At 49.0% G+C, this 25,957-nt stretch overlaps 1 protein-coding gene across 1 annotated transcript in view; it reads right to left on the bottom strand.

Moving 5' to 3' along the window:
- Window positions 1–870: 870 nt before the first annotated feature.
- The window catches only part of EPHA8 (EPH receptor A8), a 63,392-nt gene continuing 38,305 nt past the window's right edge, over window positions 871–25,957 (bottom strand). Inside the window, exons 4-18 of the mRNA XM_056865275.1 lie at window positions 24,565–24,720; window positions 23,719–24,054; window positions 18,166–18,290; window positions 16,374–16,536; window positions 14,959–15,052; window positions 13,939–14,006; window positions 13,109–13,147; window positions 11,851–11,976; window positions 10,185–10,370; window positions 8,554–8,615; window positions 6,581–6,790; window positions 4,482–4,631; window positions 3,749–3,939; window positions 2,238–2,393; window positions 871–985 (exon numbers count right to left, since the gene is read on the bottom strand). Coding sequence (XP_056721253.1) covers window positions 871–985; window positions 2,238–2,393; window positions 3,749–3,939; window positions 4,482–4,631; window positions 6,581–6,790; window positions 8,554–8,615; window positions 10,185–10,370; window positions 11,851–11,976; window positions 13,109–13,147; window positions 13,939–14,006; window positions 14,959–15,052; window positions 16,374–16,536; window positions 18,166–18,290; window positions 23,719–24,054; window positions 24,565–24,720 — 2,177 coding nt within the window. The remainder of the gene's footprint in view (window positions 986–2,237; window positions 2,394–3,748; window positions 3,940–4,481; window positions 4,632–6,580; window positions 6,791–8,553; window positions 8,616–10,184; window positions 10,371–11,850; window positions 11,977–13,108; window positions 13,148–13,938; window positions 14,007–14,958; window positions 15,053–16,373; window positions 16,537–18,165; window positions 18,291–23,718; window positions 24,055–24,564; window positions 24,721–25,957) is intronic.

Here is a 25,957-nt window from a genome sequence, read left to right as displayed (position 1 = left end):
ACAAAGCCAAGCGTAAGGAAGTGTGTCCCACTCTGATTTTGGAAGTTTAGCAACTTTGCACGGGGTAAACAAACGTGAGTAGGTGAAGATCTTGGCTTGGAGCAGCAGTGGAAGAACAGACAGGATTTTTCCCCCCCAGGCAGCCCTTTGCCTGCCGTGGCCACCCAGACTGAGTATCTCAGGAGGATGGTGGTGGTAAACTGGAATCTAGGAAACCTGAGTGTGCGGCCTGAAATCCTGAGCTCGTGGTGTCAACATCTGGTAGAGTCTAGGGGTGGTGGGCTGGTTGGCTTTGCTTCCTTCTGGCAAATGTTTTCCACCCTCGAGGGAGTCTGCACTGTTCCAGGGAGCAGAAGAGGAATCTGCAGTCCTCTTTCTCCGCCCGCATGGGTCCTGGTGAGACCGTGCCCCCTTTCCCCGTGAGGGAGGATAGTTTCGGGTGCCTTTCAGAGCACAAGGATCTATTGCGACAAAATGAACAGCCCTTGAAGAGCCTCGAGAACCCTGATTGTCCTTCTCTGTCCCAGAACTTTTAGGCCCAACATGCATGGCAGAGGTGAGCCTAGCTGTGGTCCTTAGTCATCTTCCCCCAATGGCAAATCATGTCTGAGCTGGCCATGGAAACTGCAACGCCGAGGAGGTCCTCCGCAAGGGCGAACTTGTGGACTTTGGTGTGGTCCCTTCTCCCTTCCCCAGGAAGCAGACCATTTTTTGTGTCCATCCAGCCAGAATCTCATGGCTTCCACCATCGACGAAGGAGTGGGCGCCTTGCCTCCATGCTTCGAGGACTTCTTTTCAGTGCAGTTAGCCAGCGGGAACCAACTGAGGGAGACGGCGAAGCCAGCATCTGGAGTTCAGCAGGAAGGGCCTTCACAGATGTCTCCTGGAGCCCATGGTGCTGAGCAGCTGCGACCGCATGATCTGGATGCTGGTCAGAATTTTCCTCTGGTGTCCCACGAGGCTGATGCCTAAGTTCCGCACGTCTCTGTGGAAGCAAAACACAGCCTCAGGTGGGATCAAAGAAGACCCAAAGGTTCTGTCGCCTCAGAAGGTTGGACCAGAACCAATGGGCTGAAACTAAATCAAGAGAGCTTTCGGCTAAACATTAGGAGAACTTCCTGACTCTTAGAGCGGTTCCTCAGTGGAGCAGGCTTCCTCAGGAGGTGGTGGCCTCTCCTTCTATGGAGGATTTTAAGCAGAGGCTAGATGGCCATCTGCCAGCAAGGCTGATTCTGTGAATTTAGGCAGATCATGAGAGGGAGGGCAGGAAGGGTTGCATCAATTTTTGGCTTTCGTGGCCCTTTCTTACATGCCCATGGAAATGCCAATTTGCCACTTTGGGGTCAGGAAGCAATTTTCCTCCAGGCCAGATTAGCCAGGGATCCTGAAGGTTTTTTTTTTTTTTTTTTTTTTTTTTTTTTTTGCCATCTTCTGGGCATAGAGTAGGGGTCACTGGGGGGGTGGGGATGGGAGGTTGTTGTGAATTTCCTGCATTGTGCTGGGGATTGGACTAGATGTCCCTGGTGGTCCCTTCCAACTCTATGTTTCTATGATTCTGTTAGGGCTGAGGTGTGTGGGGGCATCCTGAAATAATTTTCATCTCCCCCATTTGATAATTTGGCAAGGGCAATCAAACTATGATGAAAATGTTGATTCTATGTGCAGGTCACTCCTTGTCAAGAGAAGAGAAGGTCCGGCTTTGCTTGTTGCATTGAAGAGCAGGATCACCTCCCTGAAAGAGGGTGGGGTAGGGCAGGGTAGACAGTGGTAGATAGGCTTGCCAGACTCCATCTGGATGATGGAGATCAGTTCCCCTGGAGAAAAGGGCTGCTTTGAGAACCACCTGAGTGGTCATCAATACAACTAAGCCAGAGATGCTAGATCAGAGGGGTGAAGAAGAAGAAGAAGGGTTGGTTTTTATATGCCGACTTTCTCTACTACTTAAGGAAGAATCAAACCGGCTTACAATCTCCTTCCCTTCCCCTCCCCACAACAGACACCCTATGAGGTAGGTGGGGCTGAGAGAGTTCTAAGAGAGCTGTGACTGGCCCAAAGTCACCCAGCTGGCTCCATGTGGAGGAGTGGGGAATCAAACCCGGTTCTCCAGATTAGAGTCCACCGCTCCTAACCACTGCGCTTAACCACTACACCACGTGACAACAAAGTGTCAGCATTATGTCTGGAAGCAAGACAGTAATGGCTGCTCATCTGGGCCAAATCATGGCACAAGAACTTACTCGATGTTCATCCGCATCACCAGCCCCAGGGATGTGTAGCCAGCCAAGGCAAAGTTCTCCTGGTATCGCCCCAGCCGAATGGAGTCCAGCCAGTCTTCAACGGAACTGCAGCTGGTGAAATCTATGCACGCTCGCTCCGAGATGGTTTGGGTGAACCTGGAAGGGAGGGGTAGGTTCCAGTTCTGTCTTGTCTACATGCAGTAATGGCGAAGAATAAAATTAAATAGGGGCAAAGGGTGGGGAGGGAAGGCACAAGATCTTCTCTGGCACAGAGGCTTGGGTAGGGGTTTCCGTAGCCACTGGGCATCTCGACCATCCCCTTACACAATATGGGTCAACTCATGAGAAACAGGTGCTCTCGATTCACTGCAAGTCTCTTCCTTGCAGCTAGACTCACTCACTGCCTTTTCTGAGGTCACTGCTATGGTCATTTCCAGGACAAGGGCGGGCAGGAAAGGGATCTCACTGAGAAGGGCGCATGCAGGTTGGCAGGAAGGGATGAGTACACTTTCTTCATTCTGGTCCCTTATGGTTCTCATGGGTGTGCACTGCCCTAGCATCCATTCCTCCTGAATTCTGGGTTTCATTTGGAGGATTTTAATCCCAGAACTGGGTCCTCCACAGTTGACTGCAGCCTTCAGTTCATTTGCATTTCTGCCCTTTTTGTTACCATCTGGACATGTACATGTGCATTGGTAAAACACTACAATTTTTTTTAGCATCTCTGTATTAATAAAAAGATGTGTCCCTTGCCTTTCTCTGAAGACTCAAGGAGGCCTAGAAACACAATACCAGGTTGCCATATTGATCAAAATGACATCATTCCATCAACACGTTTGCACTGTGTCAAGCGTCTGCACTGTTTTACTGATGCACACATGTACTCCCGAATGTTGGTAAAACACCACACCAAAAGAATCATGTACAGCCACACCAATGTTGCTTTTTTGCAGTGTTTTACCAAGGCACATTTACGTTTCTGTATTGTAATCAGGTGGGGGAAGGAAATACATGAAGGAACTGAAGGAATGGAGAGCAGCGGCAGACGACATGTGTACAAAATCCAGAAGTTAAAAATGGAATAGAGGAAGATTTCTAGTGTGACAGTTCCTCTTTGGAAACAGGACCAGATAACTTCAACGTCTGGGGGGAAACAAGACCAGGTAACTTCAACATCTGGGGGGAAACAAGACCAGGTAACTTCAATGTCTGGGGGGAAACAAGACCAGGTAACTTCAATGTCTGGGGGGAAACAAGACCAGGTAACTTCAACGTCTGGGGGGGGCAAAACCAGGTAATTTCAACGTCTGGGGGAAACAAGACCAGGTAACTTCAATGTCTGGGGGAAAACAAGACCAGGTAACTTCAACATCTGGGGGTGAATCTGGATGAGCAGAATTTAGGGAGAGCAGCTGTTTGTGGGGCCTTGCCAACTTCCACACAAGCCTGGCTTGGATGGGCAGCTCTCCGTGGCACAAAAGCAAATCTCCACTTCGTTAGAGACCACATACCGATTAACAGTAGATGTACACTTCAGGTTCTGCGGGATGCGGATAAGCTTATCCAGGACGCCCACAATCTGGGAGAAGCGTGGCCTGTCATTGCGGTCCTTCTGCCAGCAATCCAGCATGAGCTGATGGAGGGCCGAGGGGCAGCCCATGGGAGCAGGCAGCCGATAACCTTCTTCCACAGATTGAATGACCTACAAAGGAGGTTGGGCTAACATAAGCATTACCCTGTGGGGTCAGATCACTAAGTTAATCTCACTCTCAGAGTTAATTCTTCTGACATTGGCCATAAAGCCCCTGAAGAGCTTACAATGGTGGTCCTCAAACCCCTCTTGAGGTGGGTTGTGAAGCCCTCACCTGCTGTGTCACAAACCGTGTGGAGGTTTTTAAGCAGAGGCTAGATGGCCATCTGTCAGCAATGCTGATTCTGTGACCTTAGGCAGATCATGATAGAGAGGGCATCTTGGCCATCTTCTGGGCATGGAGTAGGGGTCACTGGGGGTGTGGGGGGGAGGTGGTTGTGAATTTCCTGCATTGTTCAGGGGGTTAGAATAGATGACCACAATGGTCGCTTCCACCTCTATGATTCTATGATTCCATCTCTATAATTCTATGATTCCAACTCTATGATTCTATGATTCCCTTCCCTATTGCGTTTTCCAAGCATGGCTTCTGAGCAAACTCTCTTTTCTTAAACAACTCTCTTTTCTTAAGCAAGCACAGCTGTCTTTCTTACGTCCCGGTTGGTCATGTTCCAGTAAGGCCGTTCCCCATAGGCCAGCACCTCCCACATGACGACGCCGAAGCTCCACACGTCACTGGCCGAGGAGAACTTTCGGTATGTGATGGCTTCCGGAGCTGTCCACCGAATGGGGATCTTCCCACCCTGAAATGCAAAGTGCAGGGCAATGAGTTTTCAAGCATTCTCATTCCAGATACCTAGAGGGAGATGGCAGCCAGATAAACCTACATGCCTGTATCCAGCACCAGCTGAGATCTCTCCTCCCTCAAGCTTCCAACTGAACACATGAACACATGAAGCTGCCTTCTACTGAATCGGACCCTTGGTCCATCAAAGTCTGTCTTGTCTACTCCGACTGGCAGCAGCTCTCCAGGGTCTCAGGCAGAGGTTTTTCACATCACCTACTTGCCTAGTCCCTTTAACTGGAGATGCCGGGGATTGAACCTGGGACCTTCTGCATGCCAAGCAGATGCCACAGCCTGAGCCACAGCTTCTTCCCAACTGCATTGATGAGTCAATCAGAGGGAGGACAGAAAGCAGCCAGGTACCCCTTGGCCGTGCCTGGACATATATCTCCTGTCCTCTGATATCTTTTATTGTATCAACTTCTTTAAAATCTCAACCAGTGTGGGAGCACTTCTGTCAGAAAGTGGTATCACCATACCTGGTAGTAGAGTGCTCAGCTTGCGGATAACAAAAACACACACAATGGGGCAAGGCAGAAATGGGAGGGATGTTTCCGCTTGCCTAGGGGAACCCATCGCTACGCGTAAAAAAAAAAAAATTACATTCCCCGTTCACTCCCACAGTGGAGGAAGGGAACTAAATCCTTGGCGAAATGTAGACTGCGCATACATAATACATCACCACGGAATCCCAGCAGGCAAAGCTCAGGTATAGTTTCCCTAGTGGCTGTAAGGGTTGCTTCTTTCTACACTCTAGCAGCATGAGTGGGGAGAGCTGCGGCAGAGGGGTTCTCTCTTCCCTTTCGCTTCCCCCTCCCCGTTTACGTCCAAACCACGGGCCAACCTAGAAAGCCCTCTTCAGCTATGGGGAGCTGAGGTTCCCCAGCAATTCCTTGGAGCTTCCCTTGTCTGAGAAAAGCAACCGAGGGGTCTCCCTCACAGGGCGAAGCCTTGGAGGGGTTGACGGAGGAGGGACCCCTGCTCCTTCCTTGGCCTGCCTCTCTCCGTCTCAGCTCAGTGACGGCAATTTGTTGGTGGTTCTCTTCAGGCTGGAGAGGCACTGAGGAAAGGCTGAGGAATCTGAGCTGTTGGAATGGAGGTGCATTTTCCCTACCCCATGACTCCTAAGATATACTACTACTACTAGAAATACTACTACTACATCCTAGCAGCATGAGTGGGGAGAGATGCAGTAGTAGTAGTAACTAGTTCCAGCACTAGTAAATACTAGTCATACTAGTAATTAGTAACAACTAGTAGTAGTAGAAGAAGAAGAAGAGGGGTTGGTTTTTATATGCCGACTTTCTCTACCTTTTAAGGAGAATCAAACCGGTTTACAATCTCCTTCCCTTCCTCTCCCCACAACAGACCCCTTGTGAGGTAGGTGAGGTTGAGAGAGTTTGAAGAAAACTGTGACTAGCCCAAGGTCACCCAGCTGGCTTCATGTGGAGGAGTGGGGAAACCAACCCAGTTCATCATATTAGAGCCCGCTGCTCATGTGAACACATGAAGTTGCCTTATACTGAATCAGACCCTCGGTCCATCAATGTCAGTATCGTCTACTCAGACTGGCAGTGGCTCTCCAGGGTCTCACGCAGGGATCTTTCACATCACCTACCTGCCTAGACCCTTTAACTGGAGATGCTGGGGATTCAACCTGGGACCTTCTGCATGCCAAGCAGATACTCTACCGCTGAGTCACAGCCTCTTCATGTGGAGGAGCAGGAAATCAAACCCGGTTCTCCAGATTAGAGTCCACCACTCCTAACCACTACACCACGCTGGTGTAGTTGTAGTTGTAGTAGTGGTAATAGGCAAGTCTCTATACGAAGGAAACCGAGTGTGTCTGCCTCCCTGTTTCCCTGGGCTGCAAAGCAGCGATCCGCCGTGCCCTTTAGGTGAAAGTACCGTGGTCGTGTAAGCAGCGTCTGGATTGTTCTCCAGGACTCGCGACAGGCCAAAATCAGACACTTTGCAGACCAGGTTTCCATTGACAAGGATATTGCGGGCCGCCAAGTCACGGTGCACATAGCCCAGGTCCGACAGGTAGCGCATGCCGGCGCTGATGCCCCTCAGCATGACAACCAGCTGGAGGACTGTGAATTGCCCGTCATGTTTCTGGAAAGAAGAAGAGTTGGTTTTTATATGCCGACATTCTCTACCACTTAAGGGAGAATCAAACTGGCTTACAATCATCTTCCCTTCCCCTCCCCACAACAGACACCCTGTGAGGTAGGTGGGGCTGAGAGAGTGTGACTAGACCAAGGTCACCCAGCTGGCTTCGTGTGTAGGAGCGGGGAAACAAATCCAGTTCACCAGATTAGCCTCCGCTGCTCATGTGGAGGAGCTGGGAATCAAACCCGGTTCTCCAGATAAGAGTCCACCGCTCCAAACCACCTGCTCTTAACCACTACACCACACTGGCTCACAACCTGTTGTTGTTGTTTTCAACCTGTGGCATTTCACTGGGTATCTCATGCACATATCTCAGTGACCCACATACCTCAGCAACACCAGCCAGGTAAAGGTGGGTTGGGTGAGGCTGGTGGGTGTGTGGGACCACAGGGAGATTGGAAAAGTGGTGGGTAGGATAATACTTGGGGGTGGGCTTGGTATACCTTACAACATCATTGGGCTTTCTAAACCATTCCAAGCTTGGAATTGGGTTTAGGATTGTCAAATCCAAGTTGGGAAATTCCTGGAGATTTGGGGAGACAGACCTGAGGAGGTGGGGTTTGGGGAGGAACCTCGATGGGGTACAATGCCTACAGTTCAACCTCCAAAGAAGCCATTTTCTCCAGGGGAAATGAACTCTCTTATCTGAAGATCACTTGTAATTCTGAGAGAACTTCAGGTTTGGGCTGCCAGCTCCAGGTTGGGAAATGCCTGGAGATTTTGGGGGTGGAGCTTGAGGAGGGCAGGGTTTGGGCAGGGGAGGGGCCTCAAGGAGGTATAATTACGGTTGCCAGCTCCGGGTTGGAAACCTGGAGAGTTTGGTGGTAGAGCCTGAGGAGGGCGGGGTTTGGAGAGGGGAGGGACTTCAATGGTCTATAATGCTATAGAGTCCACCTTCCGTAGTAGTCACTTTCTTCAGGTGAACTGATCTCTGTTGCCCAGAGATCAATTATGATCCCAGGAGATCTGCAGCCATTATCAGGAGGTTGGCAACCCTACTTGGCACTACCTGGAGGCTGGCAATGCGACTGGCAGTCAAAAAACCAAGCACTTGAGCTCAATTCCAAACTGAGCAGAGGAGGGTGCCCATGTCTAGTTTCTTGGGAAGTTTGGGGGGATGGGGAAGGGGGAAACCTGAAGAGGAGAAGACTGAGAGGTGATACGATAACCATCTTCAGGTTCTTGAAGGGCTGTCATATAGTGGAGGGGGCCAAGCTGTTTTCTGTTGCCCCAGAAGGTTGGACCAGAACCAACGGGTTGAAATTAAATCAAAAGAGTTTCCATCTCGACATTAGGAAGAATTTTCTAACAGTTAGAGCGGTTCCTCGCTGGAATAGGCTTCCTCGGGAGATGGTGAGCTCTCCTTCCCTGGAGGTTTTGAAGCAGAGGCTAGATGGCCATCTGTCAGCAGTGCCAATTCTATGAGCTTAGGCAGATCATAAGAGGCAGGGCATCATGGTCACCTTCTGGGCATGGAGTAGGGGTCACTGGGGGTGTGTGGGGGGGAGGTAGTTGTGAATTTCCTGCATTGTGCAGGGGGTTGGACTAGATGTCCCTGCTGGTCCCTTCCAACCTACAGCTGTCCTTCAGAAGGCACTCAGGAGCTTCCAGCAAATGCTCCCACTTGTCCACCCCCCCCCCACCGCCAAACGACATCAGTCGCTCAGCCTCAAGCCATGCGCTATGAATAAGAAGGAGGGTTCTACCCGGAGAAAGGAGTCCAGCGCGCCGTTCTCCATGTACTCGGTAACAATCATGACTAATTTGCCTGCAAGAAACAAGAGAGGTCACGTTAATAGGAAGTCACTTTGACGCAAGAATCTCTCCGTCGGCTTCCGCAGCCGGGACGGGGTGGGCTGGGGGACCTTCCGAAAACTCCCCTCTGGCCCAAAGCAGGGCGAAAGGTGCGTTCTGAGGTTAAGCATGAAGCAGCCCCATCTCAGACTAGCAGCCGGGATCTTGAACCCAGAAAGCTGGCAGCTGCCGGTCACCTTACGGTGCCATTCTCATTTACCCCCACAATATTTGCATGCCATTGCCATCCTGCTTTTTTATCACGAGGGTGACCACGGCTATTTTTGGCCTGACAAAGCGCTGCGAGTCAGCTGGGCCCCGTGCATGCTAATGGCCCCCTCCAAACAGCAGCCGCGCTCTTGGGTGCGGGGGGGGGGAGTCCGACCTGCGAGCCAGAGGCCCGCGCGTGGCAGCGGTATCAAGTGGAATAAAGCTGAGGGTTTTTTTCCCCCCTCACCCCTTTTCATCTCCCTCAAATGACCGGCTGCAGAGAAGAAAGCGGGAATAAATGGCTCGTTTTGCTAATGATGTCAATTAGGGAAATGAGGACAGCAGCCAGGGACAAGCTGTCTCTCTTTCATGCACCCTCCCTTCTCTCGCTCTCTCTGAAATGAGGGGCGACATCCAAAAGAGAGAGGGGGAGAGGATGCTTATGCTCTTCTGGCCTAGCACTGCTTGAGTCCCCTGAGCCTCAAAGCAGGACATGAGTCTTAGGAAGTCAAAGCCAGTCAGACTGGCCAGCCTGGTTCTTAGGTATGAGTTGGGAAATACCTGGAGGTATTTGGGGCGGAGCCTGAGGAGGGTGGGGTTTGGGGAGGGGAGAGACTTCAACGCCACAGAGTGCAATTGCCAAAGCAGCCATTTTCTCCCGGTGAACTGACCTCTGTCTCCTGGAGATCAGTTGTAATAGCAGGAAAAATTGGCAACCCTACATAGAGTCCAATTGCCAAATAGGCCATTTTCTCCAGGTGAACCGGACTCTATCGGCTGGAGATCATAAGAACATAAGAAAGGCCATGCTGATCTCTCTGATCCTGGAGAGAATAGGTATGCATCATGACTAGACCATAAGAACATAAGAAAAGCCCTGCTGGATCAGACCAAGTCCCATCAAGTCCAGCAGTCAGTTCACACAGTGGCCAACCAAGTGCCTCTAGGAAGCCCACAAACAAGACAACTGCAGCAGCATTGTCCTGCCTGTGTTCCCAAGCACCTAATATAATAGAGCACCTCATATAATAGTAGGGTTGTCAACCTCCAGGTACTAGCTGGAGATCTCCTGCTATTACAATTGATCTCCAGCCAATAAGAGATCAGTTCGACTAGAGAAAAGGGTCGCTTTGGCAATTGGAAACTGAAGCCCCTCCCCTCCCCCAACCCTGCCCTCCTCAGGCTCCGCCCCTAAAACCTCTCGCCGGTGTCGAAAAGGGACCTGGTAACCTTACTCGTAGAGCCACAAGAAGCGCCCCCGCCCAGAGCTCCCCTTCTGCTCCCATATGCTCAAACCCATCCTCCCCATACCTGCCCTTGATCTCACACCTACTTTTGGTGACCACCCCTTCCAGGTGGATAACATTGGGATGGTCAAACTGTGCCATGATGCTGGCTTCGCTCAGGAAATCCCGACGTTGCTTCTCAGTGTGACCAGCTTTCAGGGTCTTGACAGCTACTGGCAGCTCCCTCTTCCCTGGGAGCTTCAGACGCCCGTAGCAAACTTCTCCAGACTCTCCTGCGGAGCGAGATGGGTAAACACGGCATGCTCAGATGGACACCCTCCAAGGTCTTCTAATCAGCCGCCCTCCTCCAGACCCACTGACGGCGAGGCAAGAGCAGATGTTCCTCTTTCCCCATATTTATTGTTCCATAGCTTCCTCGCACCCTGCATTCACTCCCCCTGAATTCCATTTAGCTGGGAACATTTCTAAAATTACTTCTCTAATTGGACCGTGCGCAATTTGCTGCTGCTTTCGGCTCCTTCGGTTCCCGCACATGTTTATTGTCTTCTACATTGCTGTTGAGTATATGCACATTGATAAAAGACTGCCAGAAAAAGAGGCGATTTTTTTAAATTTATGGAGCTTTTGGAACTTGGCGTCCGTTGGCTTCCATCCAGATATTAACCAGACCAAGTTGCCCTGACCTGGATAGCCCCAGGCTAGCCTGCTCTCATCAGATCTCAGAAGCTAAGCAGGGTCGGCCCTGGCTAGTATTTGGAAGGGAGCCCTCTAAGGAATACTAGGGGCATGACTAGGGTTGACAACCTCCAGGTATGAGCTGGAGATCTCCTGCTATTACAACTCATCTCCAGCCGACAGAGATCAGTTCCCCTGGAGAAAATGGCTGCTTTGGCAATTGGACTCTATGGCATTGAAGTCCCTCCCCTCCCCAAATCCCGCCTTCCTCAGACTCCGCCCCCAAAACCTCCTGCCAGTGGTGAAGAGGGACCTGGCAACCCTAGGTGTGATGCAGAGGCAGGCAATGGCAAATTACCTCTGAAGGTCTCTCCCTCTGAAAACCCTTTGGGTAGGGTTGCCAGCTCCGGGTTGGCAATTACCTGGAGATTTTGGGGGTGGAACCTGAGGAAGGCAGGGTTTGGAGAGGGGAGGGACTTCAATGCCATAGAGTCCAGTGGGCAAAGTAGCCATTTTCTCCAGGGGAACTGATCTCTATCACCTGGAGATCAGTTGTAATAGTGGGAGATCTCCAGCCACCACCTGGAGGATGGGATTTTCTTCATATAATTTCTTCATCGTCATATAATTATCATATAATTGTTCATATACTTTCTTCATTGTCATATAATATTGTAAGTGATTTGGCTGCACTTTCCTAGAGAACTACCCCCACCCTGCCCCCGGGACTTTCTCGCAGACATTTGGTATAGTCAGAAGGATGAAGGAATGGGACTGCTCAGGGAAGAAGAAGAAGAAGAAGAAGAAGAAGAAGAAGAAGAAGAGTTGGTTTTCATTTGTCGACTTTCTCTCCCACTTAAGGATGAATCAAACCAGCTTACAATCACCTTCCCTTCCCCTCCCCACACAGACACCCTGTGAGTTAGGTGGGGCTGAGAGAGTGTGACTAGCCCAAGGTTACCCAGCTGGCTTCATGTGTAGGAGTGGGGAAACAAATCCAGTTCACCAGATCAGACTCCACCGCTCCAAACCACTGCTCTTAACCACTACACCACGCTGGAAAGAGAGAGTACACACCAGATCCGATGACTCTTTCGATTTTGATCCTGGAGGCTTCGATTTCCCGCGTGAACTCGTGGACAGCTTGGCAGGGGTCCTCGTAGGTGTGCGGCTCCACGTAGAATTTCGACTCGGGGAATTTCACTGTGGGCAGTTCAGTGAGGGTCAAGGGGGGGGGAAGCAAGATCTCAAGGCAGCAATGCAAACACATTTCAAAATATGCTGGATCGGGCCCATATCCTGCAGAGGGGATTTTTAGCAGTAAGTGGTTGATTTTTAAAGTGAGAGGTCTTTGAACTTGGTTTGTCTAAAATTCACACCTTTGGACCCAGGGATCTCCTCCTTAACCTCAGGTAAATGGGGGCTAGTTATGGGTACAAATCAGAAAGGGAATTAGGCACAAACCCAGTGGCATTCTGATTGGGAAAAAGCAGATTCCCCCTGTTCTGTTCTTTTATTGGGCCAACATTTTTGCTCCGTTGGGCATTCTACTCCGGTTTCATTCCATTTTAAGAGAATTTCTAACATTCATTGCAGAACTGAATGTCCTCAGCTTTCAGTTTATTGTTATCTTTTCTCCCCTCTGCATTACTGCTACACACATCTTCATTGGCAGAACAATGCAAAAAAGCAATCTTGAGATGACCTTACATACAACTACGGCAATATTCTTTTTGTCCAGTGTTGTTCTGATGCACCCATGTGCTGCAGTGTATTTATGAAACATCACACCCAACAAAAATCCTGATGTGATCATATATGTAATCACATTCGGGTTGCTTTTTTGCAATGTATTATTAATTTGCGCATGTGCATTGGTAACGTGTAGACTTGAGAGGCACCAAAGAACTTCGAGCTGCAGCAAACTACACTGTACACAATTTTGGAAATAAAAACCCAGGACAGCGGCAAATTCCTAATGCAATCGTTCCATTGTCAAAACTAGCTAGATGGCCTCAAATTCCAATGGGGAAAAATGGATACAGGCTGGAAAGACAACCCATGCACTCTACAATGTCAAGACCGGCCCAGTGTTTCATAGTGTGCATAATGCTGAGGCTTACTGCTGAAATGGTAGCAGCAAGTAGAGCTGAAGTTTTGAAGGGCCCCGGGCATTAGAGTTCCCAATTGCCCGGTTATTGCTTCTGCTGCCTACCAACTCTAAGCTGGTCAACTGGCGGAAGCAGGTGGGGGAAGAGAGTGGGAGCGATCAGCATCATCTACACTAGTGATTCCCAAAGTGGGCATTACCACCCCCTGGTGGCGGTGGGATTACCTAGGGGGGCACTAAGAGGCAAGGGGGCAGCAGGGGGCGCTAGAGGTGGGCCCCTTCAAATGTGTTGATGGATAGGGTAGGGGGCGCTGGGGTTGAGTTTGTGGAACCAAGGGGGCGGTGGTGCGAAAAGTTTGGGAACCACTGATCTACACGATGATGTTACTTCCGGTATATGTAGAAGTGCCGGCATCATGCTGAGGGGATGCTCTACCATAGAGCTTTTTCACAGCATGATGCTGGCACTTCCGCGTAAACCGGAAGTGATGTCATTGTGCAGATGATGCTGATTGCCACCCCTCAACCTCCTGCCAGTTGCGAGGCGAGATCTGGAAATCCTACTAGGCATGCTACTTCCTCTAGTTTTTGTGCATTCATATCTACACTGCCTCACTCCCAGAAGAAGAAGTGAAACAAGAGTTCAGTTATCATGGGGGCAAGGGACACCCCTACCGTTGCCACTGCTGAGAAGTAGGGGATGTGGCACGGATTTGAAGCTGCCACTGTTCAGCTCAGTGCTAGAGCCTCTCTGCTTGGCATCCAGGTTCAATCCCCAGCATCTCCAGTTAAAAGGATCAGGCAGTAGGTGATGTGAAAGACCTCTCTCTGCCGGAGACCCTGGAGAGCTGCTGCCAGTCTGAGTAGACAATACTGAACTTGAGGGGCCAATGGTCTGATTCAGTAGAAGGCAGCTTCACATGTTCACGTGTTCACTGGGTCCTCCTGAGGCCCAGGGCCCTGGCAGCTGCCAAGATTTGCTTACCCCAATGCTGGCCTCATGGCAAGTTTGACGCTGGGCATGCATGAAGATCACAGGACCCCTCGGCACTCACCCTGTCCGTTCTGATAGTGCATTTTCTCCTCGTCAGAGTCTTGGAAAGCTTTGCTGTAGCCACAGTGCCTACACGCCAAGGGGGATGCAAACCAAGAGAGGCAAGAGAGGGAGAGACGCTGCATTACAATAGAAACAGCCAGTCTGGTTTGGGTGCACACCAAAGATTGTTAATCATCATTGCCAAAAGTCAGCTAAGTTTTGTCTTCTCCACTTTACATAAGCCTAGGAGAGTGTTACGGATTCGGTGGACTGCCAAAAAAATAAATCAGAGGGTTATAGATCAAATCAAGCCTGAACTGACCCTAGAAGCTAAAATGACTAAACTGAGGCTGTCGTATTTTGGTCACATTATGAGAAACCAAAAGCCGCTGGAGAAGACAGTCATGCTAGGAAAAGTTGAGGGCAGCAGGAAAAGAGGAAGACCCAACAAGAGATGGATTGACTCAATAAAGGAAGCCAAAGCCCTCAGTTTGCAAGATCTGAGCAAGGCTGTCAAAGATAGGACATTTTGGAGGACTTTCATTCATACGGTGGCCATGAGACGGAAGGAAGCGACTCGACGGCACTTAACACACACACACATGGTTGCCAACCTCCAGGTGGTGGCTGGAGATCTCCCACTATTACAACTGGTCGGCACCAATTACACTTTTACAACAAATCCCCCCAAAATCTCCAGGTATTTCCAAACCCAGAGTTGGCAATAGGGTTGCCAGGTCCCTCTTTGCCACCGGCGGGAGGTTTTTGGGGTGGAGCCTGAGGAGGGTGGGGTTTGGGGAGGGGAGGGACTTCATTGCCATAGAATCCAATTGCCTAAGTGGCCATTTTCTCCAGGGGAACTGATCTCTATCAGCTGGAGAGCAGTTGTAATAGCAGGAGATCTCCAGCTAGTATCTGGAGGTTGGCAACCCTACATTTAAGAGTTCCTTGTCCACAAGCCGACTCACACACAACAGGGGATCTGATCGCCCCGTTTTATCCCAAAGAAGGCCCTGCAAGACGGGCTTCTCTCTCTTACCTCTTCTTGCAGATCAGAAACAGGAGCAGAGAGACGAGGCCGGAGATAAGCGTGAGGCAGACCCAGACGACGGTCGTGGTGTCATAATGAGGAACTACTAGGAGAGAAAGGTTGCAGGAGGATTCTAACTTGCTGTCTTTGAGGGTTTTTGGAGGGGAAGCACAGGCCAGATTGCAGGTGCAGTTCCCGGCATTTCCATTTTACAGGGCCAAGCAGTAGGCATTGTGAAAGACCACTGCCGAAACCATGGAGAGCTGCTGCCAGCCAGAGTAGACAATACTGACCTTGGTGGACCAATGATCTGATTCAGTGATTCAGTCTAAGGCAGCTCAGCTTTGCTGCTATCTAGGTCAGTATTGTCTACTCTGACTGGCAGCAACTCTCCAGGGTCTCAGGCAGAGGTCTTTCACATCACATACTGCCTAGTGCAGGGGTGTCAAACATAAGGCCCATGGGCCGGATCCAGCCCCTGGAGAGCTCTTATCCGGCCCGTGAGCCAGCCACACCCTCCAGTCCTGATCTGGGCTGGCAAGGCATGACCCGGCCCGACCAAGTGTCATTTATATCGTATCTGGCCCTTGTAACAAATGAGTTTGACAACCAACCTAGACCTTTTGACTGGAGATGGCGGGGATTGAACCTGGGATTTTCTGCATGACAAGCAGATGCTGTACTGTTGAGCTACAGTACCTCTCTGCCTTTGTAATCTGGCCTGAAGAGGGAGTTTTTTTATGTATGTATGTATGTATGTATGTATAAATGCATGCATGTATTTTTATATTTATACTCTCTTTTGTTCTCAGTGGAGACCCAAAGTGGCATACAATATCATTCTCTCCTCCTCCATTCTACCCTCACAACAACAAGGCAGAGGCAGGTTTGAGATAGAAGAAGAAGAAGAGTTGTTTTTTATATGCCGAATTTCTCTACCACTTAAGGAAGAATCAAACCAGCTTACAATCACCTTCCCTTCCCCTCCTCAAAACAGACACCTTGTGAAGTAGGTGGGGCTGAGAGAGTTGGGAGAGAGCTGTGACTCTCCCAAGGTCACCCAGCTGGCTTTCATGTGTGGGAGTGGGGAAACCGACCCGGTTCACCAGATTAGCGTCTGCCACTCATGTGGAGGAGTGGGGAATCAAACCCGGTTCTCCAGATCAGAGTCCACCACTCCAAACCACTGCTCTTAACCACTACCCCACGCTGACCGACCCAACCAAGATCATTTGGCAAGCTCCTAGATCATAGTCCAACACTCTCCTCACAATGGCATGCTGGCTCAAAAAAGGTTGGAATGATGCACTATTTTAGGCAGCAGAGGGGGGAGAATCCAAACTCCGTGGATTGTTTCTAAATTTGTGGGGAGGGGTCCCTCCCGCCGCCCTGCTCTTGGATGTGCTCCTCCCACGGTTCCTCACTTGCTTTGGCGGTCTCCACTTCCATCGCCTGGCTGAACTTGCCACAGCCGGCAGAGGTGCGGGCCCGGACTTGGAAGACGTAGCGGGTGGCGGGTTTGAGTCCTGAGACGGTGGTGCTGTTGCCCTTGGACTTCAGCGTGGAATAACTCTGCATCTCTTTGTCCTGGGGGAGAGATGATGAAGGGTTAATAGATACACCTGTTATAGAAAGGTAGGACTCTGGTTTGCAATAGGTGTGAGGAGAGGTGTGAATGAATTCGCCTTCCCCCCCCCCATTCTGTTTCAGTTGTTTTCTGTTGCCCCAGAAGGTCAGACCAGAACCAATGGGTTGAAATTAAATCAAAAGAGTTTCTGTCAAGACATTAGGAAGAATTTTCTACCAGTTAGAAAGGTTCCTCGGTGGAACAGGCTTCCTTGGGAGGTGGTAAGTGCTCCTTCCCTGGAGGTTTTTAAGAAGAGGCTAGACGGCCATCTGTCAGCAGTGCTGATTCTATGACCTTATTCACACAGAAACAATAAGTTCAAGCAATCTCAATACATTCCAATAGTGAGCCAAACAAAATCCAACTACTGGTATCCTAATACAGTTTCACAACATTCAAGTTACAAGGTAAGATTTCACCAAAAATATATATAAATAAATATAGGTAAGAATAAACTTCAGTATTTGGTATCTGTATAATATTTCTTTCTTTATATTCTCTCATCAGATGTCAAACAGGCGAGGAAGACGGCCGTTTCGTTCTTCATAAGTTCCTCAACCTTAGTCTCTTCAGTATCCTAACAGGGAACCTCAGAAGTTGAACGGAAGATACTAGCCTAATTAGGCAGAAGGATCAGCTCTCTACCCATGGGGAGATGTAAAATGGAATTTGTAAGACCTCAATGAATATATATCAACTGAAGAGACTAAGGTTGAGGAACTGATGAAGAACGAAACGGCCGTCTTCCTTGCCTGTCTGACGAGAGAATATAAAGAAAGAAATATTATACAGATACCAAATATCGATGTTTATACTTACCTGTATTCATTTATATATATATATTGGTGAAATCTTACCTTGTAACTTGAATGTCGTGAAACTGTATTAGGATACCAGTAGTTGGATTTTGTTTGGATCACTATTGGAATATACTGAGATTGCTTGAACTTATTGTTTCTGTGTGAATTTGGAAGAATTACTGAGTACACAGAAGTGTCTACTTGTTGCAGATCACGAGGGGGAGGTCATCTTGGGCATCTTCTGGGCATGGAGTATGGGTCACTGGGTGTGTGTGGGTGGGAGGTAGTGGATTTCCTGCATTGTGCAGGGGGTTGGACTAGATGACCCTGGTGGTCCCTTCCAACTGTATGAGTCAGTATAATTTCAGGTAATTTTAAATTGATGTCGTTCGTCTATGCTTCTGTAGGGCTTGTGGGCCTTAATAAAGTTTGACTGACTGCCTTGAGAAAAACAGCCAACTATTAAAACGCTGGATTCGCCCAAACAAGCTTAGGACAGCCTCAAAAAAGGCTTTCTCCTGCCTTTAAAGCCACCCCCTCTCCCCCCCACCCCCAGTCAGCAAGGCCCATTACTAGGGTTGCCAACCTCCAGGTACTAGCTGGCGATCTCCTGCTTTTACAACTGATCTCCAGCCGACAGAGATCAGGTCCCCTGGAGAAAAGGGCCGCTTGGCAATTCGACTCTGTGGCATTGAAGTCCTTCCCCTTCCCAAACCCCACTTCCTCAGGCTCCACCCCAAAAAACCTCCCGCCGGTGGCGAAGAGGGACCTGGCCACCCTGCCCATTACCTTTTCATAGTATTTGATCTCATATTCCAAAATGATGCCGTTGGGTTGGTCTGGTTCCTGCCAGATGAGGGTGACGCTGTTTTGGCCCACCTTCTCCTGGTGGATGGCCAGCACCTGAGACGGGGCTAAGAAAGCACACAACGGAGAGTCATGAAGGAAAAGCAGGGCGTCGGGATCGGGGCACGTGTTGCCTCAGCCGAGAGGCTTGTTTGCACTCCCAGGGAGCCTGCCCGCAAGACCTGGACCGAGCCAGCGGATGCCCACAGCCCCGCTAAAGAGCCCTTCCCTCTCATATTGATTTATCACAGGGGTGGGGAACCTTTTTTCTGCCAAGGGCCATTTGGATACTTATAACATCATTTGCGGGCCATACAAAATTATGAAACTTAAAAATTAGCCAACCAATCCACGGCCCAGGTGGGAAAGGGTTAACACAGTTTCTTGGGTGGTCCTAGCAGCTCCATAGCTAATGACTCTTCTGTAAGAAGGAAAAAGGGTTCCTTTTCTTGGCAAAACAAACTCATATCTGCCTTGAATACAGGCTATTCCTGTCTGTGGGAGGGGGCAGATCACCAGTCTTAGATCCTTCTGAGCTAGAGATCTGCCAGGACCCATGAAGGGCCAGACCAAATGACTTCACGGGCCTTAAACGGCCCCAGGGCCTGACGTTCCCCACCCCTGATTTATCGCGTTAGAAAATCTTTCTACCGCCTTTCTGGGGACCCGCTCCGAAGGGCTCACAAGGCATGAACAATAAAAGGCATTCATAAAAACAACATCAGAATTATTGATATTAAGTTCCACTGAGGAACCGCTCTAACTGTTAGAAAATTCTTCCTAATATCCTGACAGAAACTCTTTTCATTTAATTTCAGAACCAACGGGTTGAAATTAAATGAAAAGAGTTTCTGTCTAGATATTAGGAAGAATTTTCTACAGTTAGAGCGGTTCGTCAGTGGAACAGGCTTCCTCGGGAGGTGGTGAGCTCTCCTTCCCTGGAGGTTTAGATGGCCATCTGTCAGCAATGCTGATTCTATGACCTTAAGCAGATGATGAGAGGGAGGGCATCTTGGTCATCTTCTGGGCATGTGGGGGTCACTGTGAGGGTGGGGGGAGGTATTTGTGAATTTCCTGCATTGTGCAGGGAGTTGATGTCCCTGGGGTCCCTTCCAACTCTATGATTCTATGGTTCTAAGTGTGAGTCTATATGTGCCATCTTATGGCAACCCCAGCGTGGGCTTTTCTAGACAAGTGAGAAGCAGAGGTGGTTGGCCCATTGCCTTCGTCTGCAGAGTCTTCTTTGGAGGTCTCCCTTCCAAGTACTGATCCAGCATAGTTTCCAAGATCTAACGAGATCGGCCTATACCATACCATTCCACAACCCAGTACTAGAAGGAAAATCCCAAAAAATCCCCCTCTCACAAAGGCTTGGTCCCTGCGATAGTGGGGAACCAGAAACATCAGAACATGTCCTCCTCAGGTGTAGCTACTATAAGGAGGACAGGGAGAAGATTCTTGGCCCTCTTTTAAGAAACTGGTTATCCTGAAGCTGTTAGAGTTGACATCCTTCTTAAGGATGAATTTTCTCAGGTAACAAAGATAGTGGCCTAGTTTTGTAGACTAGTAGTTAATCATAGGAAACCTAAATGAAAACACGAATGAAAAGTTGTAGAGTGGAGTGATTGCTTAAGTTGTATTGTTGACCAGTTGTTTTAATGAGGGTAACATTTTGTATAGTGTTTTAATTAAAATGTATTGTTTTATACTGCCGCTCTAGGTAGGGTAATGTTCCTCTAAATGTTTTATGTTTGGTCAAAGGACCGTAATAAACAATTAATTTATTTACCAGTAGTGTGAGGAAGAAAAGTTGGGTTTTCATATGCTGATTTTCTCTACCTTTTAAGGAGAATCACGCCGGCTTACAATCTCCATCCCTTCCTCTCCCCATGACACACACCTTGTGAGGTAGGCGGGGCTGAGAGAGTTCAGAAAGAACTGTGACTAGCCCAAGGTCACCCAGCAGGCTTCATGTGGAGGCGTGGGAAATCGAACCCGGCTCTCCAGATTAGAGTCTACCACTCACAGTGGGTTTATAAAAAAATTAAAGTATCAGAAATGTGGGGGTCCAATTCTAACTGGCTTCGCTGCCCAAGCGGAAATGGGGGTTATGACTTCCCCCAGGCCATCTTTTTCTGATCTGAAATCACTTCAGAGAGCCAGTCTTTGCCTTAAGAGAAACATATGTGTACTGTAGCAATCTTGTTCTGAATCCCAGATTCTTGGTATTTAGGTGGCGAATAGTTTGGAGCCCCATGAAAGAGCCCCGTGGCACAGAGAGGTAAGCTGCAGTACTGCAGTCCAAGCTCTGAACATAAGAAAAGCCCTGCTGATCAGACCAAGGCCCATCAAGTCCTGTAGTCTGTTCACACAGCGGCCAACCAGGTGCCTCTAGGAAGCCCCCAAACAAGACGACTGCAGCAGCATCCTGCCTGTGTTCCACAGCACCTAAGATAATAGGCCTGCTCCTCTGCTCCTGGAGAGAATAGGTATGCATCATGACTAGTATCCATTTTAACTAGTATCCATGAATACCCCTTTCCTCCATGAACATGTCCACTTTAAGCCTTCCAAGTTGGCAGCCATCGCCACATTTTGGGGCAGGGAGTTCCACAATTTAACTATGCGTTGTGAGAAGAAATACTTCCTTTTATCTGTTTTGAATCTCTCACATTCCAGCTTCAGCAGATGACCCCGTGTTCTAGTATTAGGGGAGAGGGAGAAAAACTCACGACCTGAGTTCGATCCCGATGGAAGTCGGTTTCAGGCAGCCGGCTCAAGGTCGACTCAGCCTTCCATCCTTCCAAGGTCGGTAAAATGAGTACCCAGCTTGCCGGGGGTAAAGGGAAGAGGCACTGGCAAACCACCCCGTAAACAAAATCTGCCTAGGAAACGTTGAAATGTGACGTCACCCCATGGGTCAGGAATGACCCGGTGCTTGCACACGGGACCTTTACCTTTTTAATAGTTTGGTACAACTGTTAATAGCAGTTGCCATTATTTGGCTGGTGTCTGTGAGAGATATTCTCTGATATTCTCAAATGAAGTGCATTTCCATCCGAAAACAAGAGAAGACTCAGGGAAACTGTGCATTAATTAGGCATGAGCAAATGTTCCATAACTCGTTCCTTTTGATCGTCGCTTCTATTTTTATTAACGACTTTGGTTCGCCGATTTTCACTGCGGGATTCGTATGCGTGGCGTACCATTTGCCCATGCAACTAATAACGGCACTTATACACACCACGTGCATCACTTATCCACATCATATAGGCATAATCTCTAATGGGGACTTATCACTGCGCAAATAGCTCTGAAATGTGGGTCTTACAGAGAAAATGGAAAGAGGAAGTGGAAAATGATGTTAGAGGAGAGAATCGCGGGTTTGGTTTTCGCCAGGTGGGACTGAAACTGAATCGAGGATTTTAAGGTCGAAAAATTCAACCTCCTTCTCGGTATAGATGATCAATATACCATTTGGACCCTTCCCTTCTGCGCCATTTTGTCAGAGGTTTTTGCTTAGCAGGGTAAAACCAGATTGGAGTGGGGATTTGGGGAAGAGGACCTCACAAGGTGAAAGGGTTTTTTTTTTTTAAGTCTTTTCCGCACACACAATGGCCTTCCTCTGGAAATTGCAGCCACAACAGCTGCAATTTAAAATTGTATAAGGGAGGGGAGCCTTTAACAATGATCACAAAACTACACATAATTGTGTACTTCCGCTCTCAAGTGAAGCTGTCAGCAGAGGCACAGAAAGAATTCTCAAATGGAGCATTAATAGAAACGCAAACTAGCAATTATCGGTGCGCATTTATAACTTTTACCTGCATCTCCTTTGCTATACTTGGAGTATCACACTCCGTGAATCGAAGGAAGTTTAGCAGCCTACAAAAAACTGTGGGCTGCAACCCCACAGCCCCCAACACACACCCCTGCTCTGAGATACCTATATTTTACAGATCTGCAGGGATGTTCCGGATTCCATTTCTTTTTTCATTTGCTGATATCTGAGGTCTGGGGTTTTGATTCTGTACTTCTTTTGCTACTGTTGTAGTTTGGTTTATTGCTCATTAACAAGGCCATAAGCAAATACATAAGCAAATATGTATAAACTCATGAAATTCCTAAAATTTGTAAATACATAAAATACATATAAGAGTTGGAGAGAGAGAGAGAGAGAGAGATGCCGACTTTCTCTACCACTTAAGGGAGACTCAAACCAGCTTACAATCACCTTCCCTTCCCCTCCCCACAACAGACACCCTGTGAGGTAGGTGGGGCTGAGAGAGCTCTAGCAGAGCTGTAATTTGCCCAAGGTCACCCAGCTGGCTTAATGTGTAGGAGTGGGGAAACAAATCCAGTTCTCCAGATCAGACTCCACCACTCCCAACCACCGCTCTTAACCACTACACCATGCTGGCTCTCATGTGATATGATATAATATGTTATGATATGATATGATATGATATGATATGATACATGACATGACATGACATGACATGACATGACATCATATCATATCATATCATATCATATCATATCATATCATATCATATCATATCATATCATATCATATCATATCATATTATTATACAAGTTCAACAATACCTCTTGGAGCAAAATACCTGTATCATTTAGCAGGACAGTTTTAAAGCCGTTACCTGAGTTAAGTATTTTGCCACCTGATAAATTTTCTCAGTATCCACCTCTAGATCTGATAAGAGAAAAGGGATGATCCAGAGTTCTAAAGGAAGATTATACTTTGTTAGAATGGGTGTGATCCACCTGGATCTCTCCTAATTCCAATTTTTGCAAAAATGATGTTTTTATATGATATTAGCCGCCCTGAACCCAGTTCCTCGGGGGGCGGGCAGGATACAAATAAAATGTATGGTTGTCATTGTTTTTGTTATCGTTATCATTATCATTATTCAGCACTGCTTTTCCTGCTTGCCGCTTTTGTTCATTTCAGTTTTTCGGAATACCACCACCACGCAGTTTGCCCCCTTATACATATTATTTGACAACGCCTCGTCTTTCTAGAGCCTTCTGTTTACCTAGACTGAATGCTAACCCCTCTATGGTTATGTAGGCAGAATTTTGAACATGCCATACCCAGACAGGACCTGTCCTTGCTCTTCTGGCTCTATTGATTCATTCGCACATGCCCTTTTGGAATGCCGCTTTTATGAGGAACTCTGATCACATTGTATCTCTTCCCTTTTAATATATAAATCCAATGCCTCTGTGTCTGACATAATGCCTTTTTTTATTAAGAGACAGGGATCCCAAGGCTACATTGTCAGTGGCAAGATTTGTTTCAGTCCTCATACCCCTCAAACATTAGATTTAAAATCATGCTGCTCAAGATCAATGGATCAAGGAGCTTCTGAGGGATAAAGGAAAGGAAAAGCCAACTCTTGGAGGTCAATCCTGTAGCACCGGCCCCTGCGTAGAAGAGCAAATGGAAGCTGACCGCCAGGGGCCATCTCCTACCTGCCTGGTTCGTGGTGATGTTGACAGCGGCGAATCTCGGCGGCTCGAGACTCAGCTCAGAGACGCCGTTGACGGCCTCCACCCAGAAGGAGTAGTTGGTATGGGCCAGGAGATTGGTGACAACAAGCGAGCCCTGCGCCAAGTTTGTCTGCTGGGGGATGAAGCGGATCCCAGCACCGCAGGCCTCACATTGGCCTGAGTCCCACGCGCAATGGCGGCAGAGCACATTGAAGAGAACGTCGCTGCGGTCTCCTTTGTCCAGTGGCGGAGCCCAATCCAGGGTGACCGAAGTACCGTTTACACTGGACAGCAAGTTCATGGGAGCGGACGGGGGGCCTGAAAAGGACGAAAAGGCGTGCAGAGTCAGGCAGGGTTGCAGATAGAGTTGCCAGGGCCCTCCTGGTCTCCGGCAAATAATGGGAGAAGGTAGGGTTGCCAGATCCAGGTTAGGAAACTCCTGGAGATTTGGGGATGGAGCCTGGGGAGGACAGGGACCTCAGTGGGGTGCAATGGAGTCCATGCTCCAAAGCATCCATTTTCTCCAGGGACACTGATCTCTGCAGTATGGAGATGAGCTATAACTCTAGGGGGTCCCCAGGTCCCACCTGGAGGCTGGCATCCCTAGAAGGGAGTGACCTCGGCATGGTCCGATGCCACAGAGTCCCCCCTCCAAAGAATCCGTTTTCTCCAGGGTAACTGATCTCTGCAGTCTGGAGATGAGCTGTAATTCCAGGGGATCCCCCAGGTCCCACCTCAAAGCTGCAAGGTATGGATGGTGGGCATGTCGGGTTGCCAACGTCCAGGTGGCACCTGGTGATCTCCCGCTACGGGGGTGGGGGTACGTACGTGAGCAAGGTGCTGAAGGCGGGTCTTGAGCTGCTCGATAAAAACTGCTCTCACAGCGACACACCTGCGCCGCCTGGCTGTCGGAATAGCTGTGGGAAGGGCATTCGGCACACAGCTGATCCCCCGGGGAAGACTTGTAAAACCCCAGTTGGCAGGCTAAAGGAGAAGGAAAAATGAGATATATGAGGTGGCAGAAGCCTCTACAACTGACTCCAAAACGTTACATTTGGTTGGTCTGTTCAAGGCTGGAACAGGATTTCTCGGCCCCCGCAACACTGCTGGAAGCCGCCAGACCACTGACAAGAGTTTTTGCCACCAAGAACATCTGCTCATGCTCAGCGGAGAAAATCTTATTATTCGTTTATTACGAATGTTCATGGCTTCTCGTTTTCCCAAGAGCTCTGGGTGGCCGACACGTGTAGGGCAACGCCGTTTCGTCTTCACAAACAACCCTAAGAACATAAGAAAAGCCATGCTGGATCAGAAAAAAGGCCCATCAAGTCCCGCAGTCTGTTCACACGGTGGCCAACCAGATGCCTCTAGGAAGCCCACAAACAAGACGACTGCAGCAGCACCATCCTGCCTGTGTACCACAGCACCTAATATATTCGGCATGCTCCTCTGATCCTGGAGAGAATAGGGATGCATCATTACTAGCATCCATTTAACTAGTAGCCATGGATAGCCCTCTCCTCCATGAACCACTCCCCTCTGAAAGCCTTCCAAGTTGGCAGCCATCACCACATCCTGGGGCAGGGGGTTCTACAATTTAACTAGGTGTTGTGTGAAGAAATACTTCCTTTTATCAGCTCTGAATCTCTCGCCCTCCAGCTTCAGCAGATGACCCCGCGTTTTAGTATTATGAGAGAGGGAGAAAAGCTTCTCCCTGTCCACTCTCTCCGTACCATGCATAATTTTCTAGACCTCTATCATGTCTCCCCTTAGCAGCCTTGTTTCCAAGCTAAACAGCCCTAAGTGTTTTAACCGCTCCTCATTGGACCCAGGGAAACCGCTAAACAGCCTGTGCGGGAAAGTGAGGTTGAGAGAGAAAATGATGGGCTCAAGTTCTCCCTGTGAGCTTCAAGGGCCAGGAAGGGAATGAAGCCAGGGATTCATACCTATTTTGAATCGTTTTCCTAACAACAACAAAGAGCTCTACGCTCTGCTTGTAGAGGAGGAGAGGGGGGACCTGGCAACCCTAGTTGTAATAGCAGGAGACCTCCAGCTAGTCCCTGCAGGTTGGCAACCCTACCTCCCACTCCTCCTTCATCTGCCCCACCCCTTGCAGGCTCCTTTCCCCATCTACCCCCCCCCCAATGGGTCTTTTCATCCAGCCGGCCTCCTGCTGTGGCCTGTCTCAGGAGCTGACAGGCTTGCATCGCATCGGGAAGCA

The sequence above is a fragment of the Euleptes europaea genome, chromosome 19 (assembly GCF_029931775.1).
Source record: "Euleptes europaea isolate rEulEur1 chromosome 19, rEulEur1.hap1, whole genome shotgun sequence".
NCBI classification, from domain to species: Eukaryota; Metazoa; Chordata; class Lepidosauria; order Squamata; family Sphaerodactylidae; genus Euleptes; species Euleptes europaea.
This window is presented reverse-complemented; position numbering and strand designations above follow the sequence as displayed.